The 21,044-nt window shown below is 41.6% G+C and overlaps 1 protein-coding gene across 2 annotated transcripts in view; it reads right to left on the reverse strand.

Annotated features, from left to right (window-relative positions):
* Window positions 1–21,044, reverse strand: part of GREB1L (GREB1 like retinoic acid receptor coactivator) — a 294,440-nt gene that overhangs the window by 39,216 nt on the left and 234,180 nt on the right. For both annotated transcript variants that reach the window (XM_030212882.1, XM_030212875.1), the window contains one exon: window positions 7,023–7,125. In XM_030212882.1, coding sequence (XP_030068742.1) covers window positions 7,023–7,125 — 103 coding nt within the window. The remainder of the gene's footprint in view (window positions 1–7,022; window positions 7,126–21,044) is intronic.

Raw genomic sequence — 21,044 nt, forward strand, 5'->3', positions numbered from 1 at the left:
CAATAAATTACTTTCTTATGCATTATTCTTTATGTATCCTATACTGTTTGGGATAATGTGGGAAATAAATGTCAAACTAACACACAAAGCAAGCTTTTATATTAGTATAAGTTAAACACGTAAAAAAAAAAGGACGGTCGAAAATAGCCAAGCTAAGTCAAGCTAAGTTGAATGTATAAGTGACTATTACAGCAATGTGGTGGAAAGTGTTTGTTTTACAATGTTTTTTGCACAAATGCAATTAGAAAATTAAATAAAATAAAAGAATCTTAAAGACACACACTGGTTGGTTTGGGGGGGTTTTATGACCGATGATTAAAGAGAACGGTGGGGTTAGGTAGATTCAGACTGTTTGTTCCAGCCTTGCAGCTGGCGGCCTCAACTTTCTGAGGTCTTCTCCCCCGTTTCTTTCCTTTTTTTTTTCCAAGTGTTTAACTTATACCGATATAAAAGTTTGCTTTGTGTGTTATTTTGGTAATTACACAGGTACCAAGCGAGCTCCCCCCCCCTTTTTTTTTTTTGGTTACTTAGGATTTAAATGTCACAAATAAATAAATAAACCAAGGATGTATGACACACCTCTCTCTGTTTGTTAGTCATACTGAGTACAAGTTTTTGGTTCTTAAAAATTAAAAGAAAAAAAAAACATGTGGACAATATAGGTGAATGGAGGAGAATGAAAATTTGTCTATTTTGTATGCAGCTATGTGAATGTATTAAAAGCTGAGAATTAAGTCCCTGGATTAAAGAAGATGATACTGAACACAGGGCCAAGGACCATCATCATCCACATACGGGGAAATTCTACAGAGTGGCAATATAACAGCATTAATGCAGAGGCTTTTGGGTTATATATTGCTCTTGGAAGAGTTAACTGTATAGTACTACAGCTTATTGTAGTGTGGCCTCCAGAAAACAAACAAAAATCATTTTATTGAGTGCTGCAAGACTTACATACCGAGGGTAATATTCAGAGGTAGAGGGAAATACTGATTTCAGAAAGTCACTACTTACACTCAGGGATCCACACCATACAGAGATTTCAAGAGTGTGGTTTGGGTGGGACTAAAATCAACACATGTATTTCCTAGTTTACAAAGGGGAATACATGAGTATCGGAAAAATTTTCATGTCAACTTTTATACCAGTTTAAAGGCACGCACAGGTTTTTAAAAAGTGCTCATCTTGGCCAGGTTTTACACAGGGCATTAAGGGAGTGATTCTGCTTAATCCCAGTGGTGCCCCTATCACTAGGCCACCTGAGGTGGGGTCTCAGGTGGCATTCTTCCTGGACCGGCATCTCCCCCTTCCCCTAGTTTACCTTATTTGTCCATTTTCCAAAAGACAGCAATGATTTCCATGTGCTGCCCTGCTGCTGGCACCGCCTTCCTCTCTTTACTGTGGCCCACCTCTCTGATGTAACTCAGAGAGAACAGGCTGGTGCTGGTGGCAGGGTAGTGCACAGGAATCGTTGCCGCCGCCGCCTTTTGAAAAATGGGAAAGGAAGGTAGACTCGGACAAGGGGGTGGAGGAAGGAAGGGGGAAGATGCCAGACCGTGGCATCTCAGCTGTGTCTCAGGCGGCATCTTGCTTTGGGCCGCCCCTGCTTAATCCCATGTAGTTTATTTCTTCCTCCAAAGGACTTTCATTTTGCCCATCCAGCAAGCTGGATGAAATCCAATTATACTCAAACCTGGAAAAATTTTTTAGAAAACTGCGCCTGAGGGCACATTTTCACAATAAAGGGGCACCCAACAAACCGGAATACAGTTCTAAACAAAAAAACACTTATTTCACCCCACAGGATGGACAAAACTACAAACCTGACAACTATATAGAAAGCTTCAGACATAGGGTAAAATCACAACTTTCCACCAAACAAAAGAAAATTCTGTACAATCTTACCCCACCAGAAAAAGCGGCCATAAGAACTCTGCAAACTAACAAACGCATTATCATCAAACCCACAGACAAAGGAGGTGCAGTGGTAATGATGGACACACAAAAATACATTGAAGAAGGGCACAGACAGCTCTTAGACAATACATACTACAGGAAACTAACTGTGGACCTAACACAGGATTATACAAAACAACTAAAAGACCTTATCAGAACGTTTCCTAAACAAGTACAGCCACATCTTAAGAAACTCATACCAAACCAGCCTTCTGTGGGCACATGCTACCCAAAATCCACAAACCCGGAAACCCTGGCAGACCAATCATATCAGGTATTGGCACGCTCAAGGAGGAAATATCTGGACTCATAGAGGGAATTCTGAAACCTCTCATGCACAAAACAAACAGCTTCATACAAGATACCACAGACTTTCTGAATAAATTGAAAACTATCAAGCAATTACCACCTAGCACCCTTCTGATCACGATGGATGTAGAATCACTATACAGCAACATCCCCCATGCGGATGGCATAGCTGCATGTGGGAGGTTCCTAAAAACATCAACACTGGACCATCAATACTCACCAGAAACTATTACAAAACTAATCAAATTTATTTTAACTCACAACTACTTCCGCTTTAACAATGATATCTTCTATCTACAAATAATGGGCACTGCGATGGGCACCAGGACAGCACCCCAATATGCCAACCTCTTTATGGCTGAACTGGAAGAGACATTTCTGAATACATACCAGACCAAACCCCTAAAATACTACCGGTACATTGATGACAATTTTATGATTTGGACTGAGGGGGAAGAATCTCTAAAACAATTTTACAATTCCTTCAATACATACCATCCTACAATCAGATTCAAAATTGATTACTCCCCAGAAAAAGTCAATTTTTTGGACACCATAGTCTCAATCACCAATGGCAATATACAAACATCTATATACAAGAAACCCACAGAGAGATGCAGCTACCTCCACAACTCCAGCTTCCATCCTTCACATACAAAAAGATCCATTATTTACAGCCAAGCCACAAGATACCACCGTATCTGCTCTGACCCAGGGGACAGAGACAGACACCTAGAAATCCTGGCTGCATCCTTCAAACATAAAGGCTACAATCCCAAAATAATCTCCAAGAATATTGCCTCCTCCCTGAAAACACCCAGGGAAAATCTACTACAGTACAAAGAAACAAAAGCCACAGACAGAATCCCCCTTATAGTGACATACAACTCAGAGCTGGAAAAATTAAGAAGAATCATAAAAGATCTACAGCCTCTACTCCAGGAGGATGAATTACTGAAAGAGATATTCCCATCCCCACCAGTGCTAGCTTTCAGACAGCCACCCAACTTAGAAGTAAGCTCCCAACACAGACTCAAAAAGAAGAGAATGGCACATATCCTTGCAATATATCCAGCTGCAAATAATGCCAAAACATCTCACAGGACCCCAAAGTCATCCACAAAGGAAAAACATTCAACATAAAGGAATCCTTCACATGCTCATCTTCCAATGTGGTATACATCATCCAGTGTAAAAAATGTGACCAAGGATGCTATATTGGAGAAACAAGCCAGATGCTAAAAACAAGATTTAACTTACATAGATATCACATAAAAAACGCCATTGCTAGCCAGGCTGCCACGCCTGTGGGGCAACACTTTACAAAAACAGAACACTGTACTAGTGATTTCATAGTAAGAATCCTGAAAGGTAACTTTAAAACAATACAGGAACGTAAGACCTTTGAAGTCAGAATGATTAAATATTTTGACACCCACCAGACAGGACTTAACAGAGATCTGGGCTTTCTAGCCCATTATAAGCCATAAAATTGTAAATTGTACTGCTTTGTTTGTCACTCTTCTGTCTCCATGCATATCCCCCTGTCTCACCCATCCACCTCCATCCCCACCCTGTTAGATTGTCACTGAAATGCTTTGATGTCTCACTTATATATACTGTCATCTACCAAGATTTGCTTATTTCCGATCTGACGAAGAAGGGCAACCTTTGAAAGCTAATCAAGAAATGTACTAAGTTATATCCAATAAAAAAGGTATCATCTTATTTTCTTTTTCATGTTTTATTTTGTTTTATTTCTATTGATTCCTCCAAAAAGAAACCAAGTTAAAACTGCAGCCTCACTAAATTGCAGGCACACATACAAGTGTTTTAAAAATAGGACAGACAGACATGGAAAGGGTACATGTGGAAAGCCCCTAGACTCATGCTGTTCATTTTTCTATGTGTAGATTAGTAAAATAACTGCTCCTTCTGCTACATGTGCCAGCAAATGCACATGCACTCTTGCAGGTATTTTAGAAAAAGTTCGGTATCAGCAGACCTATTTCTAGAATACCACCAGAAGTGAACACGTCCCAACCTGGATCCATTGTGGGAGTGGGGGGAGGGAGGAGGCCTATTGGGAATGATGAGGGGGATGTGGGGTCCTTTACTTGTGTCAGATGGGTTAAGGAAACAGCTTTATTTCTGATGGGGAGGTAAAAGGGGATGTGATCCTCACTACTGGCCTCTGAACAAAGAGCAGGCCCAACTTCGGACCTGTTATCCCGTTGCTATAGCCAGGAACCTATGGTGTTCCTGGCTGGAGCACTGCATACTTACATATTGGATCACAATATTTTTTTATCTTTGTTTTGTAAAATTACTGCTCCCATTGGATGTTCCAGGAAAAGAACATGCATGTCTGCACATTATTCTAGCTATTCTACAAAGGGTTCTGTATTCGGAAGAGCCTTTTGTAAAATGCAGTGGGAACTGTGCACATCCTGCCTGGATATCTCAAGTCTCTGTCAATGTCCTATGGAAAATAGGTCTTTCCATCTCTCTGCTTGACCAGTGCAAACCAATGGGTTGTGTGTGTCCCTTTCTGACTGCTGTCCTTTCCTGCCTCTTCTTCTCAATCCTGTTGTTGCTTTATAAATCCTCTCCCTTTTTCCCCTACTCTGAATTGTAAACCCCCTTGATTACTGTTTGAAAGGCAGTATTTCAAGTTACCAATAAACTAGGGGTGAACATTTAGTTAAATAGGATTAAATTTTTAATTTTGACCAAAATTTTTAACTCCATTGTCCAGCTTTGCTTTCTCTCCCCTGCCTATTTCTCCTTGGCATAACGCAGTAAAGGAATGGCATAAGCGTCAATTGCAGGTAGCATGTGGGAATTGCTTTCAGAGATCCTATGAAGAGCCATATAAATGTTACAATAAATGGGGGGAGGGGGCAGCAGCAGAAGGAGAAGAGAGAAATGGGTGTCTATGTGTGAAGGTTTAGCGGCAGAAGGGGAGACACTTGAGTGTATGTACAGGGTAAGGATGCAGCAGGAGAGGAGAAAGGTAGGTATCTGTATGAGGGGAGGGGGAGTAATGTGCCATGGGAAGGAAGTGTGCGTATGCAGCTTTTCATTATATTAAAAGGTTTAAAAATTTCCATACAGTCTGTGCAGCAGAAATTTACTAGTACAAAGCCATCCAAGGCTAGAGGTGCGACTGAATGTGTAATTAAAATTTTTTGCCCACCCCTACAACCAACATAAACAAACTGCCACATAGTGCTTTTGGGTATCACCCTCAGAAAAGTCCAGCTGTTTGACTATAGCTGGTTAAAAGATAACTCCATACATTTACCTGGTTATCTTAAGACTGTAATATTTGTCAGAGACTTATATCTGCACTATCTGGTAAACATCTTGGCACACCTCTGATCTGCCCCATTATTAAATGGATACATTTGGGCCAGGCCTTAAATCAAGAGAATTTTGAGAATTACTCTATCTCCGCCATCATTACTGGCACTGAAATCTGTGGCTCTATCTATATATCTCATGGTACTGCCAATGTATAAGGAAACCTTTTTATTTACATTCTCTAAGTGTATTGGCCATTTCCTCTGATTCACCCTGATCCTACAAATTAATGGTTCAACAGCAATGGCAAATAATAATGGGAACACTGGCCATCCCTGTCGTGACTCCCTAACTAACAGGAAGCATTCTGCCCCTGCTGGTGCTGAGTACAAAATGGTGCTGGCAACTGCTAGTGTTAGTCATGCAGTACTACCAAGATTTTGATCCTTGCGGTACCTACCATGACACTACCGCTAAGGATCGCTATGTCATTTTGAACCCCGCAACTGGGGATCTCTCCTGTCCCAGAATCCCTAGACACCAGGGATTTCTACAGGTAGGCCAGGGGGAGGGGGCTACAAGAAGGGAGTCTCTGGGGGAGCGAGAAGATACTTCAGGGATGAATTGTGATGGGTGGTCTTCAGGAGAGAGAGAATGTGTTCTGAGGGTTTCAGGGAGAAGAGGGAGAAAGAGACTAATGCCCATCCCCTTAAAGATGCTCCTAGGCAGGAACCCACCAGCAGCTTTTAGCTGGTCAGATTTATATAACAATGGGATTGTTTTCCATGTATTTGTAGCCATTGTAATATAATCCATGCTATTAATGTTTAATTTACATTAAGGGGCTAATAATATGCATTATGACATAGTAACATAGTTACTATGTCAGAATATACATTATTGCATATTATTTTGGGTATAATGCACATTTCTTTATTGCAGGTCATGCATTAACATTTCTGATTAACACATGGTACCTGCTCCCGGATAGCACAGAAGCACTTATAATCCTGGTGTCTGAAAATATAGGATGCTGTGTTTTTTTTTTTGTTTTGTTACATTTGTACCCCGCGCTTTCCCACTCATGGCAGGCTCAATGCGGCAGGTAATGGAGGGTTAAGTGACTTGCCCAGAGTCACAAGGAGCTGCCTGTGCCGGGAATCGAACTCAGTTCCTCAGTTCCCCAGGACTGAAGTCCACCACCCTAACCACTAGGCCACTCCTCCACATATTAGAACCTTCAATGTCATTTCATTACATATGAGGTTTTTTTTTCAAATGTTAACACAGGCCTACCCGATTGATGGTTAACTCATTTTTCCTTTTGTATATTTTTCTAATTTTACCTATCTTAATGAATTTAGTACAAAGAAAAGGTTTTTGTGCTTAAATCAATTTTCCCCCCATAAAGAAAACATGTTTGAACACAAGAGAAGTCACAGGCTACTTACATGTGTTGATCTCTTCCTCATCATATACATCCACCTCCAGTAGCCTGATCAACATGCGGAAGAGAATCCGGAGGAACTGCAGATAAGCACCAGTCTTCCCCACCTGCTCAGGAACAAAGGAAGCAAAAGGAACAAGGATCAGTGTTCTCTTACATGGCAGACATACTAAAGGAGTAAAGCAAAGATATTTATCTGTAGCAGGTATTCTCAGAGGACAGTAGGCCATTCATTTGCACATGTGGGTGACATCATCCATGTCGCCCGGTGCGGAACTTATGCAGCTAAAAATAGCCTTTTTTAATCACTCGCAGCATCTCCATTGTGGATGCACAATTTCCTTCCTGCCCACTGCGAGAGTGTGGGACCATCAGCTAAGATATGAAGTTTTCTGTCTGAACGGAACTACAGTATGCAAATAAAAGATAAGTTATTTTACCTATATTAAATGTCTGAGTGTTATCTGCACATATCTCTGGGAAACTTAAAGGACTGTAATAGCCGTGGAGAGACAGTATAGCAGTAAAGAGCTTACAGCAGGCTGCCTCATGATCCAGTTTGGGAAGGTTGTACCTGAGAGCTTGTATTAGAGACTGTCTAGCTGGCAGGCTGTGGGTTAGTTGCTCGCAGAGCTCATAGTGTAGGCAGCTGTCTAGCGGCTCGCATCAGAAAGGCTCTCAGGTGGAGACTCCCTCCTTTCCTCTGGTGAGTAAGGGTCAGTTGGGATACCATAGGACTCCTTCTCTGAGAAGTACTGTGGATCCTCATTGGATTCCCATGAGCGCTATCAGTGTCGGCAACAAACTCCTCATGGGAGGGTCGAGTCTGACCCTGCCTCAATGCAGAAGAACCATCTCCCCAAGAGTATCAATGAGGTGTCGAAGCTGGCTAAGCTTCCTCCACCAATGACAAGGGGGTGCCAGCACGGGTGCCTGTTGACATCGATGCTGCATGCAACACAAGCACCAGAGACCTCACTGTAGGCTGAGGGCCTTGCAGGATGGCAGCAAGAGGAATAGCTGGGCAAGCACCCCAGACGCCAATGCACACTGCATTAAGAAGCTTGCCAATAGCTCAAGGAACATGGCCCAGATGTGCTCATTGAGAGAGGCCATCTGGAAAGGCTGGGGTGTCGGTTGAGTGACAGACTGCTGAACTACAGGGGTCGAGACAGGTATCTGGTCCTGGCTGAGTGGAGACCCTCAATTGGCATCTCTTGTATGAGGGGGGAGCAATCCTCCTGGCGCTGATGCTTCTTGGGGACCAAATTCCTCTATGCCCTGGAGCTCCTGGCACCCTGCGTAGAGGGAGATCGATGCTGAGTTTTTTGGCTTTCACCCAATGCCAGTCATCGACACTCCTAGGTGCCGATGTTGAATCCCCATGTCACCTCGGGGTCGGATCCAATGCTGACTGGTCGCAGGGGTCTGCACAGTGGTCAGTGTTAAGGCAGGTGGAGATCCACTCACTGTACCATCCACTCCCAGTCCAAGACAAGAATACCAGCCATATGGACTGAGGCACCCGATGCAACTCCTGACACCGAGGTTTTGGACCAGACTCCAAAAACTTCTCTGAGCTGGCCAGCTAGGTTCTTTTCTTCATACAAAGGCAAAGAACACAGTTAGAAGGGGTATGTGCAGGCCCCAAAGCACTGATCCTATTGAGCCAGCCACAACGCTTAACGCCACTGGGAACCTTTGATGACATAGAAGGGAAAAAGCCGTGGCCAAATCAAATGGCTCAAAGGTGAATGAGAAAAGGGGCAAGCGTAAAAAAAAAAAAAAAAAAAAAGAGTCTGACCAGAGTTCAGGCCTAAGTGGGCCTATCGAGTGTGGTAAAACAAAGAAAATTTAAAATGGGGAAAAACTCAAACTAAAACTATAAAGGATGGGAGAGGATAATCTACCAACAAAAACAAAACAAAAATCAGGACAAAAAACCATGAAGGGAAGGCACAAAACTGAAAACAGTGCTCATGCACCAGCCATTGTGTGCAGTGTGGGACAATTGCGTTTTCTCCTCATTGAGGATGAGATGATGAGAAGAGACTGATAGTCCCGCGCTCTCGCAGCAGGAAGGCACTCGCGCATGTGCAATGGGGACGGTGTGCATGATTTAAAAAAGGCTATTCTTTTAGCTGTATAAACTCTTTACCAGGCAACGTGGATGATTTCACCCACGTGAGAATATGGCCTGCTTGTCCTTGGAGAAAGCATTACTTATCACCTGTAACAACTATTTCCTGTAGATAGCAGGATTGATCAAACACACAAGTAGATGACATCATTTGAGAGCATAGGACAGAAAGCTCTTTTTTCTTTTTAAAGTTCACTTTATTTAGAAATTGAACAAATTTTATATGCTGCCTGCAAAAGCATAATCAACATATAAAGACTAAAGGCAAAGTAGAAACAGAACATCAAACCAAGAACTAACCCTTCCCCTTCCCATCTCTACCCCACAATCCCTAAGGAACATTCAGATATACAACAAACATATATGTAGCAAAAACAAAAGGCCCTCAAAATTCAAGACTGCACATAAAGTCAAACAGGCTCCCAAATTTGTAGATATTGACTTAATCTATTCTGTTTTTCAGCCAGATTGGCTTCATATCTGCAGACAAGACACACTGCACTCCACCACACGTGCACATTAAGTTGACCAGGAGTTTTCCAGTTGTGAAGAATTGCCTGGATAGCAATAGCAGACAAAATTGAAATGAGGATAGTTTTATCTTCCATGACCGTATCACAACTTCCGAAAAGTAGAAATAACACTCCAGCATATGACAGAGGGAGATCCAAGCGCAATACAGTACAGATCTGACATTCCCATTTGTGTCCAGAAACTGTATACCATTGACAGTACAAAAGATGATGATCTAATGTGCCTGTAATTTGGGCACATTAACAGCACAGGTTCGAGATTTTGGCATCCATTTTATGAGGACGATTAGGTGTCCAAACCACTGCGTGCAACATTGTATAAAGACCGACGCAGAGAAGCAGAAGCACAACAGCTTATATAACGTGTCCAAAACCATTTCCACTGAACAGGTGAGATAGATAGTTATATCTCTCTAGACCAGAAGCCACAGACTCTCATATGTTAAAATATTTACAGTACAGACATTTTAAGTTTGTACCACTAGGATGCTTCATGTCCTAAACTAATGTGTGCTGCAGACAGAGCAACACTTGAATCTGCTTGTAAGTGCTCTAAATCAGGAAAGCTGCTGTGCAATCAATGATGCAATTGAGACCATTCGATGCTTTGATGAAAAGGCAATCCAAATTTATGCCGCAATTGGGAATAAGAGAGAAAAACAGATTTGTCCATGACATCACCTACAGTGTATATACCTTTATCCAACCAAGACCACCACAAAACACATTTGCCATCTACACACAACATGGTATTGTTCCATAATGGGCAACAAGTGATGATGCTAATCGGAATTTGAAACTTAGCATCCAAAGCATGTATGTAGTGCCTGGTGTGTAGAAACCATAATCCTATTGGAGGAAAAACAATCCAATAGAAGCGATTCAAAAAGATCTTGTAGATGCATCTGAGCTTTCAATGCCCTCTCTAGCATATACCATGCGGGTAGGTCATGATCAGGCTAGTCTACCAGCCATGTTGCCCCCTGGCTCAAAATATAAGCCCAATGACAGCTGTAAAAGTAAGTCATGTTGACATCCCCCATGTCTTTAGGAAGTTGTAGTTTTCTCAATGCAATCCTTGGTTGTTTAACTCTCTAGATTAAAGATGTAATAAGCTTATCAAGTACCTTAGGAATTGGAGCAAAAAACACAGGAATCATCATATTTAAATAATTCAAGACAACTGAGGCAATAGACATTTTAACTGTAGTAATATGACTTCATCAAAACAGCCACTTAGGGGCCCATGCATCACATAAGGCTTTTACTTTGGTCACCATAGCTGTAGAATTAGTTTCAAGGTATTATCCAGTGTAGGTCTGAGCTGGATACCCAAGTATTTAAGACCAGCCTGCTGCCATTTAAATGGATAAGAATCCAGAAGACCCTTAGTGCAATGGGGATTTAAAGGCAGCAATTCAGACTTCCTCCAACTGATCTTATAAACTCAAATGAAGTTATGATGTCAATCAGAACCAGAATTGTTTCATCAGGCTTAGTAAGATACAACAGGATGTCATCCGCATAAGTAGAAAACTTGTACTCACACTCAGCCATGGACATTCCCGTAATGTCCTTATGTTGTCTAATAACTAATAATAATAGCTCAAGGGCAAAATCAAATAACAATGGTGATAATGGGCACCCTGGTTCAGTACGCACAAGCAGGGAGTAGGAAGGGAAGGCTCCTCCAAGAAACTGGGGAAGACGTATATTGTAAATCAAACCTTTATTCCAAGTACACAGTGAAAAACTCGACTCGACACAGCTGTGTTTCAGGGCTAAAAGGCGCCTTCCTCAGGAGTCTACAAAGTAAGTATTACTATTAAAAAATATTTCACAAAGAAATATTACATTCTAGTAGAAAAGGCCCGTTTCAGACACAAATGAAACGGGCGCTAGCAAGGTTTTCCTCGGAGTGTGTATATTTGAGAGTGTGTGTGTGAGAGTGACTGTGTGAGAGAGAGAGTGAATTTGCGAGTGTGTGTGTGTGACAGAGTGAGTGAGACTGTGTGCGAGTGTGTGTCTGTGAGAGAGAGTGTGTGTGCCTGGGGCCCCTCCCTCCCACCCACTTCCAGTATACCCCCCTCCCAACCAGTTTCAGTGTCCCCCCTTCGTCCGTGTTCCAGGGTCGTCCCCCCCCCCCCCCCCCCGTCCCTCCGAGTTCCAGGGTTGTCCCCTCGTTTGTTGTTTTTTTTTAAGTTTTAGTACAGGTGGTGCATTCCCCCTCCTCCCCTCTCGTCCCCTCCTCAGAATTCCAGAGCCCCTTCCCCCCCCAGTTCGACCCCCTTCTCTCCGAATTCCAGACCCCCATCCTCCCCCAGTTCCAGACCCCCTTCCCTCCATCCGAATTCCAGACCCCCCTCCGAGTTCCAGAGCCCTCCCTTCCGCTCTACGAGTTCTAGACCCCACCTCCCAGTCTCCCCTCCCTCCAATTTGCAGACCCCCTCCCTCTCTCCAAGTTCCAGATCCCACCTCCCTGCCTTCCTCCCTCCGATTTCCAGACCCCCCTCCCTCCGATTTCTAGACCCCCCCGGGAGTTCCTGACCCCTGGACCCCCCTGCCGCGACCCTCTTGAGCCCCCCTTTCCGCAGCCAACCATTCCCCACTGCTGCCGTCGCGTACCTGTGCTGGCGGGGGACCCCGACCCCCGCCAGCCGAAGTCCTGTTCTCGGCCGCACAGCGTGGAGCCGTGGACGAATGATGTGATTAAGTTTGAATCAGTTTGTGTTCGTGCGTCCGACGTCAGACGCACGCATACAAACAGATTCCAACTTGATCACATCATTCGTCCACGCCACGAATTATGGCATAATGGGTCCAATGACGTCAGCTGGGGCTTTGGAGCCCAGCGAAGAAAGTTACGGACACAGGCAGGAAGGCTCGTACAACGTTGGTGGTGAGAATAATATATATATATTTATATATAGATAGATATAAAAAAAGGAGAAATAAACATCACATATGTATCTTAATATAAAGTATACAAATAAACTCTTTGAAATAATATACACTTTAGACACACAAACAAACCTATTAAAAAAATGTATACAAAAATAAATAATAAACCATTGGACAGGTATAAAAACTATTTCATAAAAAGGTGTAATTAATTTTTGCCATTTAAAATTAAAAACATATAAACACATTTATAAACTTATTTAAAAGAAAAATATTTTTTTATATTCGTCTGTGTCTATGGTATACAGCTTATAATATTATGTACACAAATAAGGTGGTCATCGCTTTTCAAGCTACATTTCAGTGGCAGTCTCATCTTCTGTGTAATTTTTCTGCTTAGTCTCACCTACTGTGGCATTGCTAAGAAATGAACTGATAATATTGTCAGAGCTTATTTTTTTGCTGGGGGTGACTACCTAAAATGACCTGCTTCCAACTGCCACCCCCAGAGGTAAATATAGTAATGAAAGCAAAACATAGATGTGTAGAGGGTTGTATCCTATAAGGAGTGGCAGGTAAAACCCCAAACAAGGAGAGAGAAGTGTAGGTTACACAGGTCAGCAAGTACAATTCTAGTCACCCTACTGGGCTTAATCTGCTGTATCTCAGTGTTGTCTAGTGAATGGATATGTATGTTTTAGTGTTTGTCTTCTTTTGTTACTATTTTATTTGCTTGGGTTTTTAGGTGTTGCTTGATGGATGGGTTTTAGAGGTTGAGTGGGAATATTTCTGGCTATCAAATTATTTTAAACTGGTTAAGTAAATGTGTGTGGTTGAGCGCTTTTGCTTAAGGAGCAATGGGTTGGGAGATTGATGTTTAGGATTCAATTATGTGTTCTTGAGGATTGATCTTGGGTTTTGGGTAAGTTTTAGACGATTGTGTTGGAATTTATTTGGCCTGAGGGATTTTAGTGTGTGCAATTATGTATAGGGGATAAATATAATTGGAACGTTTGGTAGTGGGGATGTAGCAGGTGGATTCCTACTATTCTAGAGTAAGGTACAGTAAATATAATATGAAGTAAATATAGTAATGAAAGCAAAACATAAATTACTTTCATACTTCAAAGAAGATGTAGAGGCAGTGGTGTGCTGGTAAATTTTTAACAACAGGCTCTCTCCCTGGTCCACCTCTGCGCCCCCCCCCCCCCCCCAAATTGCAGAGCTGGCTATACCCAGGGAGAGAGCCGGGGGGGGGGGGGGGGAGGGGTCATGCATTACTCTCTCCGGGAAATTTTTTTTATTTTTAAATGCTTCCAAGTTCCAATCTAATTCAAGTTTAACGTGGGATAAAATGCCATAAATAAGTAAATAAATTGACAGAAACTCTGAACATTGAGAACCTGATTCCCATAACATGATGCCTGTTTTAGAAGCCCATTACCAGGAGAAAAATAAATCTCTGCAGGGTCATAAATAAGTAACTAACTAACTAACTAAATAAATAAATAGTTAGATAGAAACCTGATCCTTATAATATGACATCTGTTTTAATGGCCCTTTACCAGGAGAAAAAAAGATATCTGCACAAATATAATACATGCTAGGGTGTCCCTATAACCAGCCCCTCTAAATGACACACTGAATATGATTGATAACAAATTACTACTGTATCTATGAAAAGTTATTCCATTACTATACTTCCTCTGACCTCTGTGTACATCTGTATGCTGCCAAAGCTGGCATGTTTGAAAATATAAGAGAGATTGAATTAAAATGCTACGAACAATAAATAACGACAACCTACATGCAGCAGCTCAAGTTTGCTTGATTTTGTTTTCAGTTTAACGGCGAGGACAGCCTGCACGGGAAGGGGAAACAGACTAACTTAAATAGCTTCAACTTTTTTTTTTTTTTTTTAACTTCATGCTGTCTTCATTCAAACCCAGCATAATCTCCCTCCTGCTGCTCCTCTGTGAATCCTACCTCTCAGCTTCCATTCCCTCTGGCCATTGTTTAAACATTACTTGTTCCTGCAGCTGTAGTGGTAACACAAGATGCTGCCTGATCCACCCAGAGCCTGTCTTTGCCAGTGAGTGTACAGCCCCGCTGATGCAACTGCCTGTGGGTGGGATCCAGCAGAGAAAAGGCTCTGGGTTGGTCAGGCAGTGGTGAGGGGGGGGGGGGAGATGATGATCCTAAGGGACAACATGACGAGGTATGCTGGGAGCCTATGGGAGGGTGGGGACTTGGGGAGGAGGGAGAGAGGAGGAGAAAAAAAAAACAGATAATTGTGTGCTTGCTGCCTGACTCCAACAACCGGCTCGTAAAAATCAATAAAATTTAACAAGGGGCTCGTGCGAGCCGGCTCCAGCACACCACTGTGTAGAGGGTTGTATCCTATGAGAAGTGGCACGTACAACCCCAAATAAGGACATGGAAGGCTGTAACTTGAATGGAATGGCAGGTAAAACCCTAGATATGGACACAGCGGTGTAGCCTACACAGGTCAGCAGGTACAATTCTAGTCACCTTACTGGGATTATCTGTTGTTATTTACTATGCTACTATGTTAAGCACTTATGTCAAGGTGAGTGGAAGAGTACTGATTTATCCTCAAGTCACTAACTATTTGGAGGAAGGTGTTATGTGTAATCTTTTATCTTTTGTCTATGTAAATGCACACTTAGTTTAGAACATAAAAATAGCCTCAGACCAATGGTCCATCTAGCCCAGTATCACCCAATTTCTTGATCTGATCACTGATAGTTCAGCTGATATTTGATGCATCACAGAGTCATGGCTGTCTGATGCAGATCAGTTAGTACTGAATGACCTTTGCCCTACTAGGTACTGATACGAACATGAGGGGAAAGACAGTGGCAAAGGTGGGTCAATTTATATGACAAGTCTGGGTTGTGTTGTAATTGTGGTGCAAGTTGGTACTGGCAGTGACAGACTAGTGGTCCGGTTTCCATATTTAGCCCTCTGTTCTACTGACCATCTGCTCCTCAGGCCTTCAATTCTTTATTATCAATTATGAAGCAACAGCAGCTTTTAACTGAGGTACTTCAATAATAATTGGTGACTTCAATCTTCATGTAGATGACGTGTCCAACCCTGATGTGGAATCATTTTTGGAAGCAATGGCTGCATTAGGATTTCAACAAGTTCTTGCCAGGCCATGGAGCACTTAAATAAATATCGATATTCCAATTTTTTGCCATGAATCATACTGATCCCATTATAACACTTCAAAACACAGTATTTTAGTAAAATGCTCCATTAAGTGTTACAATGGGATCAGTATGATTCGTGGCAAAAAACTGGAATATTGATATTTATTTATTTACTACTGCATTTGTACCCCACATTTTCTAGTCTAGTTGTTAGTTCAATGTGGCTTACAGATTACTTTGGTATATCAGTTACAATGCTATTTGCAACAGTCGGGAGCTTTGTTCAGAGTCTGTAAGTGGTCATACATCTGGGTGTGTTGGCTGTTGTTCACGACGAACGTGTGGGTTCACTGAAGAAAACCTTTCTGAAGAGGTGGGCTTTCAGGTATTTCCAGAAGGTTGTGTAGTCGTTCGTGCACTTTAAAGCTTTTGATATTGTGTTCCAAATCTTGGGGCAGATGTATGTGAAGGTGATCAAGTATGAGCATTTCGAGAACAGAAAAAAAATAATAATCGCACCAATTCACTTCGCTGTACACATGTCACTGGCAAATGTAAACTACTTAATTCTTAAGAACCTTGCATACAGAACGGCAGTAAAAAGCTAAATGGGAGGAAAGCCTCAGAACCCCATCTATATGTTAATCATAGGATGTAACGGGTAGTGACCTCACAGGCATAAAAAAACTTCCCATAACAAACTCTTCAGGCTCTATGCAATGTATCTCATTACTGGTAACCTTAAAAGTGACTTATCTTTATTCAGCGTGTTCCAACAGTAAAAATCCCACCAACTAGTTTCGCCACAAGGCTGCTTCAGGGTGTAAGAGGATCAAAACTCAGTAGACTGCATGCACTGCTAAATTTCAGCGTCATTTGGTTCCAAGTAATGAGATGCTTTACAGTGTTATGGGTGGCTTTTCAAGCCTGGGAGGTGACTACCCATTAAATTGTATGATTAACATATAGGTGGGGTTCTGAGGATTTTTTCCTCCCATTTAACTTTTTACCATCATTCTCTATGCAAGGTTCTTAAGAATTAAGTAGTTTAAATTTGCCAGTGACATATGTGTACAGAGAAGGGAAAGGGAAATGGGACTTGATATACCACCTTTCTGAGGTTTTTGCAACTACATTCAAAGCTGTTTACATATATTCAGGTACTTATTTTGTACCAGGTGCAATGGAGGGTTAAGTGACTTGCCAAGAGTCACAAGGAGCTGCAGTGGAAATTGAACTCAGTTCCCCAGGATCAAAGTCCACTGCACTAACCACTAGGCTACTCCGAAGTGAATAGTGTGAAAAAACTGGATTATTACATTTCAGGATAGGTATGATTGCATAAGGGACAGAGCCTCCTTCACTTGCAGGAACATAAGTGATCTCTAAGACATAGAATACCTATGGCATTATAACTGCACCTTAAACACTAAACAAATGTATATTATTATTGATTATTATTTCAGGTTGTGAGAGAATTAATGGATAGGCTCAGTTTGAAAGTTGTGCGTGAAGGTCCTCCTGCCATTTCTTTTCCCGAGTGTCATGTTGCTAAGGTAACTGAGACAAAGTACTATCCACATCTGCTCTGAGGACTGATGAACATGCCAGAGCCTTTAGTAGAATCTGATTTACTTGGAGTGTTTAAAAAAAAAAAAAAATCAATAAGAATCCAGAAATAAGAAACAAAAGAAGCTCACTTCAACAGGGAGAGAAGTGTAAAGATGAAAAATAAAAATCAAGCAATATGGGATAAAAATTCACAATAGCCTTGCAAATATTAAGGCTGGTGTTAATTAAATCCAAACTTAGGGGTCCTTTTACTAAGGTGTGCTAACATATTTAGCGCACGCTAATCATTAGCTCACCTTAGTAAAAGGACCCCTTAATCAGGTTGGAGTGTTATTTTACCAGATTGCAAGTACTGAACAGGATGAAATGAGTAGAACCACCATGGATTATTGTTCATTGTTAACACTGCATGGGGTGCTAAATATGGTTGCCATATTTGATGCAGTTGGTTCCTCTTTGTGATCAGGAATTTACCCTCTAGTTTTAGAGAGCTTGGTTTTCTATCCACTACTGAAGTGGGAAATGAAAGATAGGATCATCTTGGTTACTTATTGACTGGTGTCTAATCTGGCTATATTGAGCAAATTTATTGAAAAGTGTGTTTCTTCAGTTGGATGAGGATTTGGTGGATAGCCAACGTCTTCATTCTTTTCGAAGTGGCTTCTGCTGCAGCCACAGTATGGAAATATTGCTAGTTTCTGTGGTTGATGTCCTTTGCCAAGGGATAAACATAGGTCATTATTTGTTGTTAATGTGCTGGAAGTGCTGGCTGTATTTGACAGTTGATCATAATATACTAATCAAGTGGTTGGCTTCCTTTGGTTTTCCTGGGACTATTTTGCTTTAGTTTCAACCCTTTCTGACTGAAGGAACAATTCAAGTGAAATCTGGCAATTCTGTCTTAGCCTGGTAACTGGTGGTCTATGGGGTCCACCAGGGATCTTTGCTTTCCGCCATCTTCTTTACTTTATATTTACCCAATTTCACTTAGGGGTCCTTCTACTAAGCTGCAGTAGCACTAATGCGTGCTTACAGCAGCAAAAGAGGGCTTACCACAGGACATGCTCAGATGTCCTGCAGTAAATTTTGAATATGCGTGAGTTACACACAGGCTGAAATTTATTTTTTAGCACTGGGGGATGGATCAGGGGTAGAAAGTAGGCAAGTTCTGAGCTAATCAGTTAGCGCAGCTACATTGCCGCATGCTTTTTTCTATGATGATGACAATAAATGACAACAAAAACTCAGAGGTAAAACCTCTCAAATGCAGGAGAGCTTCATTTTTTTGCATCTATTTGGCAGCATGGATAAAACAACACTGAAGTGCTGAGGAGATCACCAGAAGCAGGAAGGGACAGACATGCACAGAATACATTAGCTCTGAGCTCTGGAAGGACAGTTCAATCTTGATGCTGTCTGACGATGTCACCCACTTTTGTTCTGCTTATTGATGGAAAATTCTAAAACTGTAGGCATGAATATATAGCAGTCATTCCCAACCACGTTCCATCAGGTTTTCAGGATATCCACAATGAATATGCATGAGTTAGACCTGCATGCAATTGAGGTAGTGCATGCAAATCTTTCTTATGCATATTCACTGTGAATATCCTGACAACCCGATGGGACTAGGTGTGCGGACTAGGTTGGGAATGGCTAATATATAGAATATGAATACTTTTCCTGTACATGTACCAGTACAAAAAATTTAGGCACATACATTTACACCTGCCCTTTGCAACACACACATTTCCTGGCTTAATTTGCATGTATATTTTTTGACGTATACACCTGAGCATTAGTCTTCTTCAACCCCAGCCCAGGTAAACTTATGTGTGTGCACTATTACGTAAGTCTGCACGTATATCGGGAGGGCAATTTTATGAAAGCAGAGCTTCACCAGCAGAAAATGCCTTTTAAAATTCCCCTCTATGTTACGCCACAAGTAAAGCAGAATTTGCCCATAAGTACATAAGTATTGCCATACTGGGAAAGACTAAAGGTCCATTGAGCCCAGCATCCTGTTTCTAACAGTGGCCAATCCAGGTCACAGATACCCGGCAAGATCCCAAAAATGTACAAAACATTTTATACTGCTTATCCCAGAAATAGTGGATTTTCCCCAAGTCCATTTAATAACGGTCTATGGACTTTTCCCCTTTAGGAAGCCGTCCAAACCTTTTTTAAACGCCACTAAGCTAACCGCCTTTACCACATTCTCTGGCAACGAATTCCAGAGTTTAATTACACGTTGAGTGAAGAAAAAGTTTCTCAGATTCGTTTTAAATTTACTACATTGTAGCTTCATCGCATGCCCCCTTAGTCCTAGTATTTTTGGAAAGCGTAAACAGATGCTTCACATCTACCCATTCAACTCCACTCATTATTTTATAGACCTCTATCATATCTCCCCTCAGGCGCCTTTTCTCCAAGCTGAAGAGCCCTAGCCGCTTTAGCCTTTCCTCATAGGGAAGTCGTCCTATTCTCTTTATCATTTTCGTCGCCCTTCTCTGCACCTTTTCTAATTCCACTATATGGTGGGCAATAGCATTTCCACATGGCTAATGCTCAAGTACAATACAATATAATGTTTCTTGTATACCGCATATACCTTTCACAGTTCAATGCGGGGGACAAAAAAGAAAATTAGGCATTCCTATGAATTGCAACATATTAAAGATGAACAGACTCGAAGTTTTGACAATTTGATAACACAAATTATGAAATAAAAATGCTTTCAAATATTTTCAAAATAGCATCTGTTTAGTATTTAGTATTTAGCAATCAATCTTACCTCAGATGGAAAGGTATTCTATAAGTTTGTTGCATGGTAAGTAGAAGATAACGTATGTTATATCTCACCTCTTTTAGCGGGAAAATGTAGTCTCAATTGATTCCTAAAGGACATATTACTATATGTGGAAGAGAGTACCAACAAGTCACACATAGACTAAAGGGCCTGTCCATATATTATTTTAATAACCATCATGTAAATTTTAAAAATAGTTTCTGCTTCAAATGGGGAGCCAATGAAGTTTTGCATAAAAGGGTGCAACTAACAAACTTTCTTGCAGAACACAATAATCTGCTGATGTATTCTGTAATGTTTGTAATTTTTTTTAATATATGGGATTTTGTAACCTGTCTAGATTTGTAGATAGAGCAGATTAAAAAAATGTTTTAAATAAAATATTAGAACCCCTATTCTAATCCCATCACTAGGAATGCCTTTGTTCAACACACATAAAACTACATGTGCATTTTCATCCACACACAGGGTAGGTAGCTTTCAAATAGCCCATTACTCAGCAAGCTTTTACCGCACTTTGATTTACCACAGGATTCACCATCTTGCATAGATATCTCTGTAACACAGGTTGCTAACTCCTGTGGTAAAGGAAAATTCTGCCTGTGAACCACCATACACACAGTGTTAAGTCCATCAGCCTGGGAGCACCAGGCTGCCAAGCTGCAGCCCAATGCTACCAGGCCTTCTTTTTTAAAGGGGCCAGTACTAGACACAGACGTAGTGGGCACAGGGCCCCCTGCCAAGCTGAAACTCTTTTCAGCAATCTGCTAATCAAAGTGTCCCTCCCCAAGCAGATTCCCCCCATGTCAATAGTACTCCCTAGCAGTCAACTTCTACCCAACCCCCCTCAAGCCTACCTTAGGCAAAATCCCTTGTGTCTAGTGGTTGAATA

Source organism: Microcaecilia unicolor, chromosome 1, assembly GCF_901765095.1.
Source record: "Microcaecilia unicolor chromosome 1, aMicUni1.1, whole genome shotgun sequence".
NCBI lineage: Eukaryota > Metazoa > Chordata > Amphibia > Gymnophiona > Siphonopidae > Microcaecilia > Microcaecilia unicolor.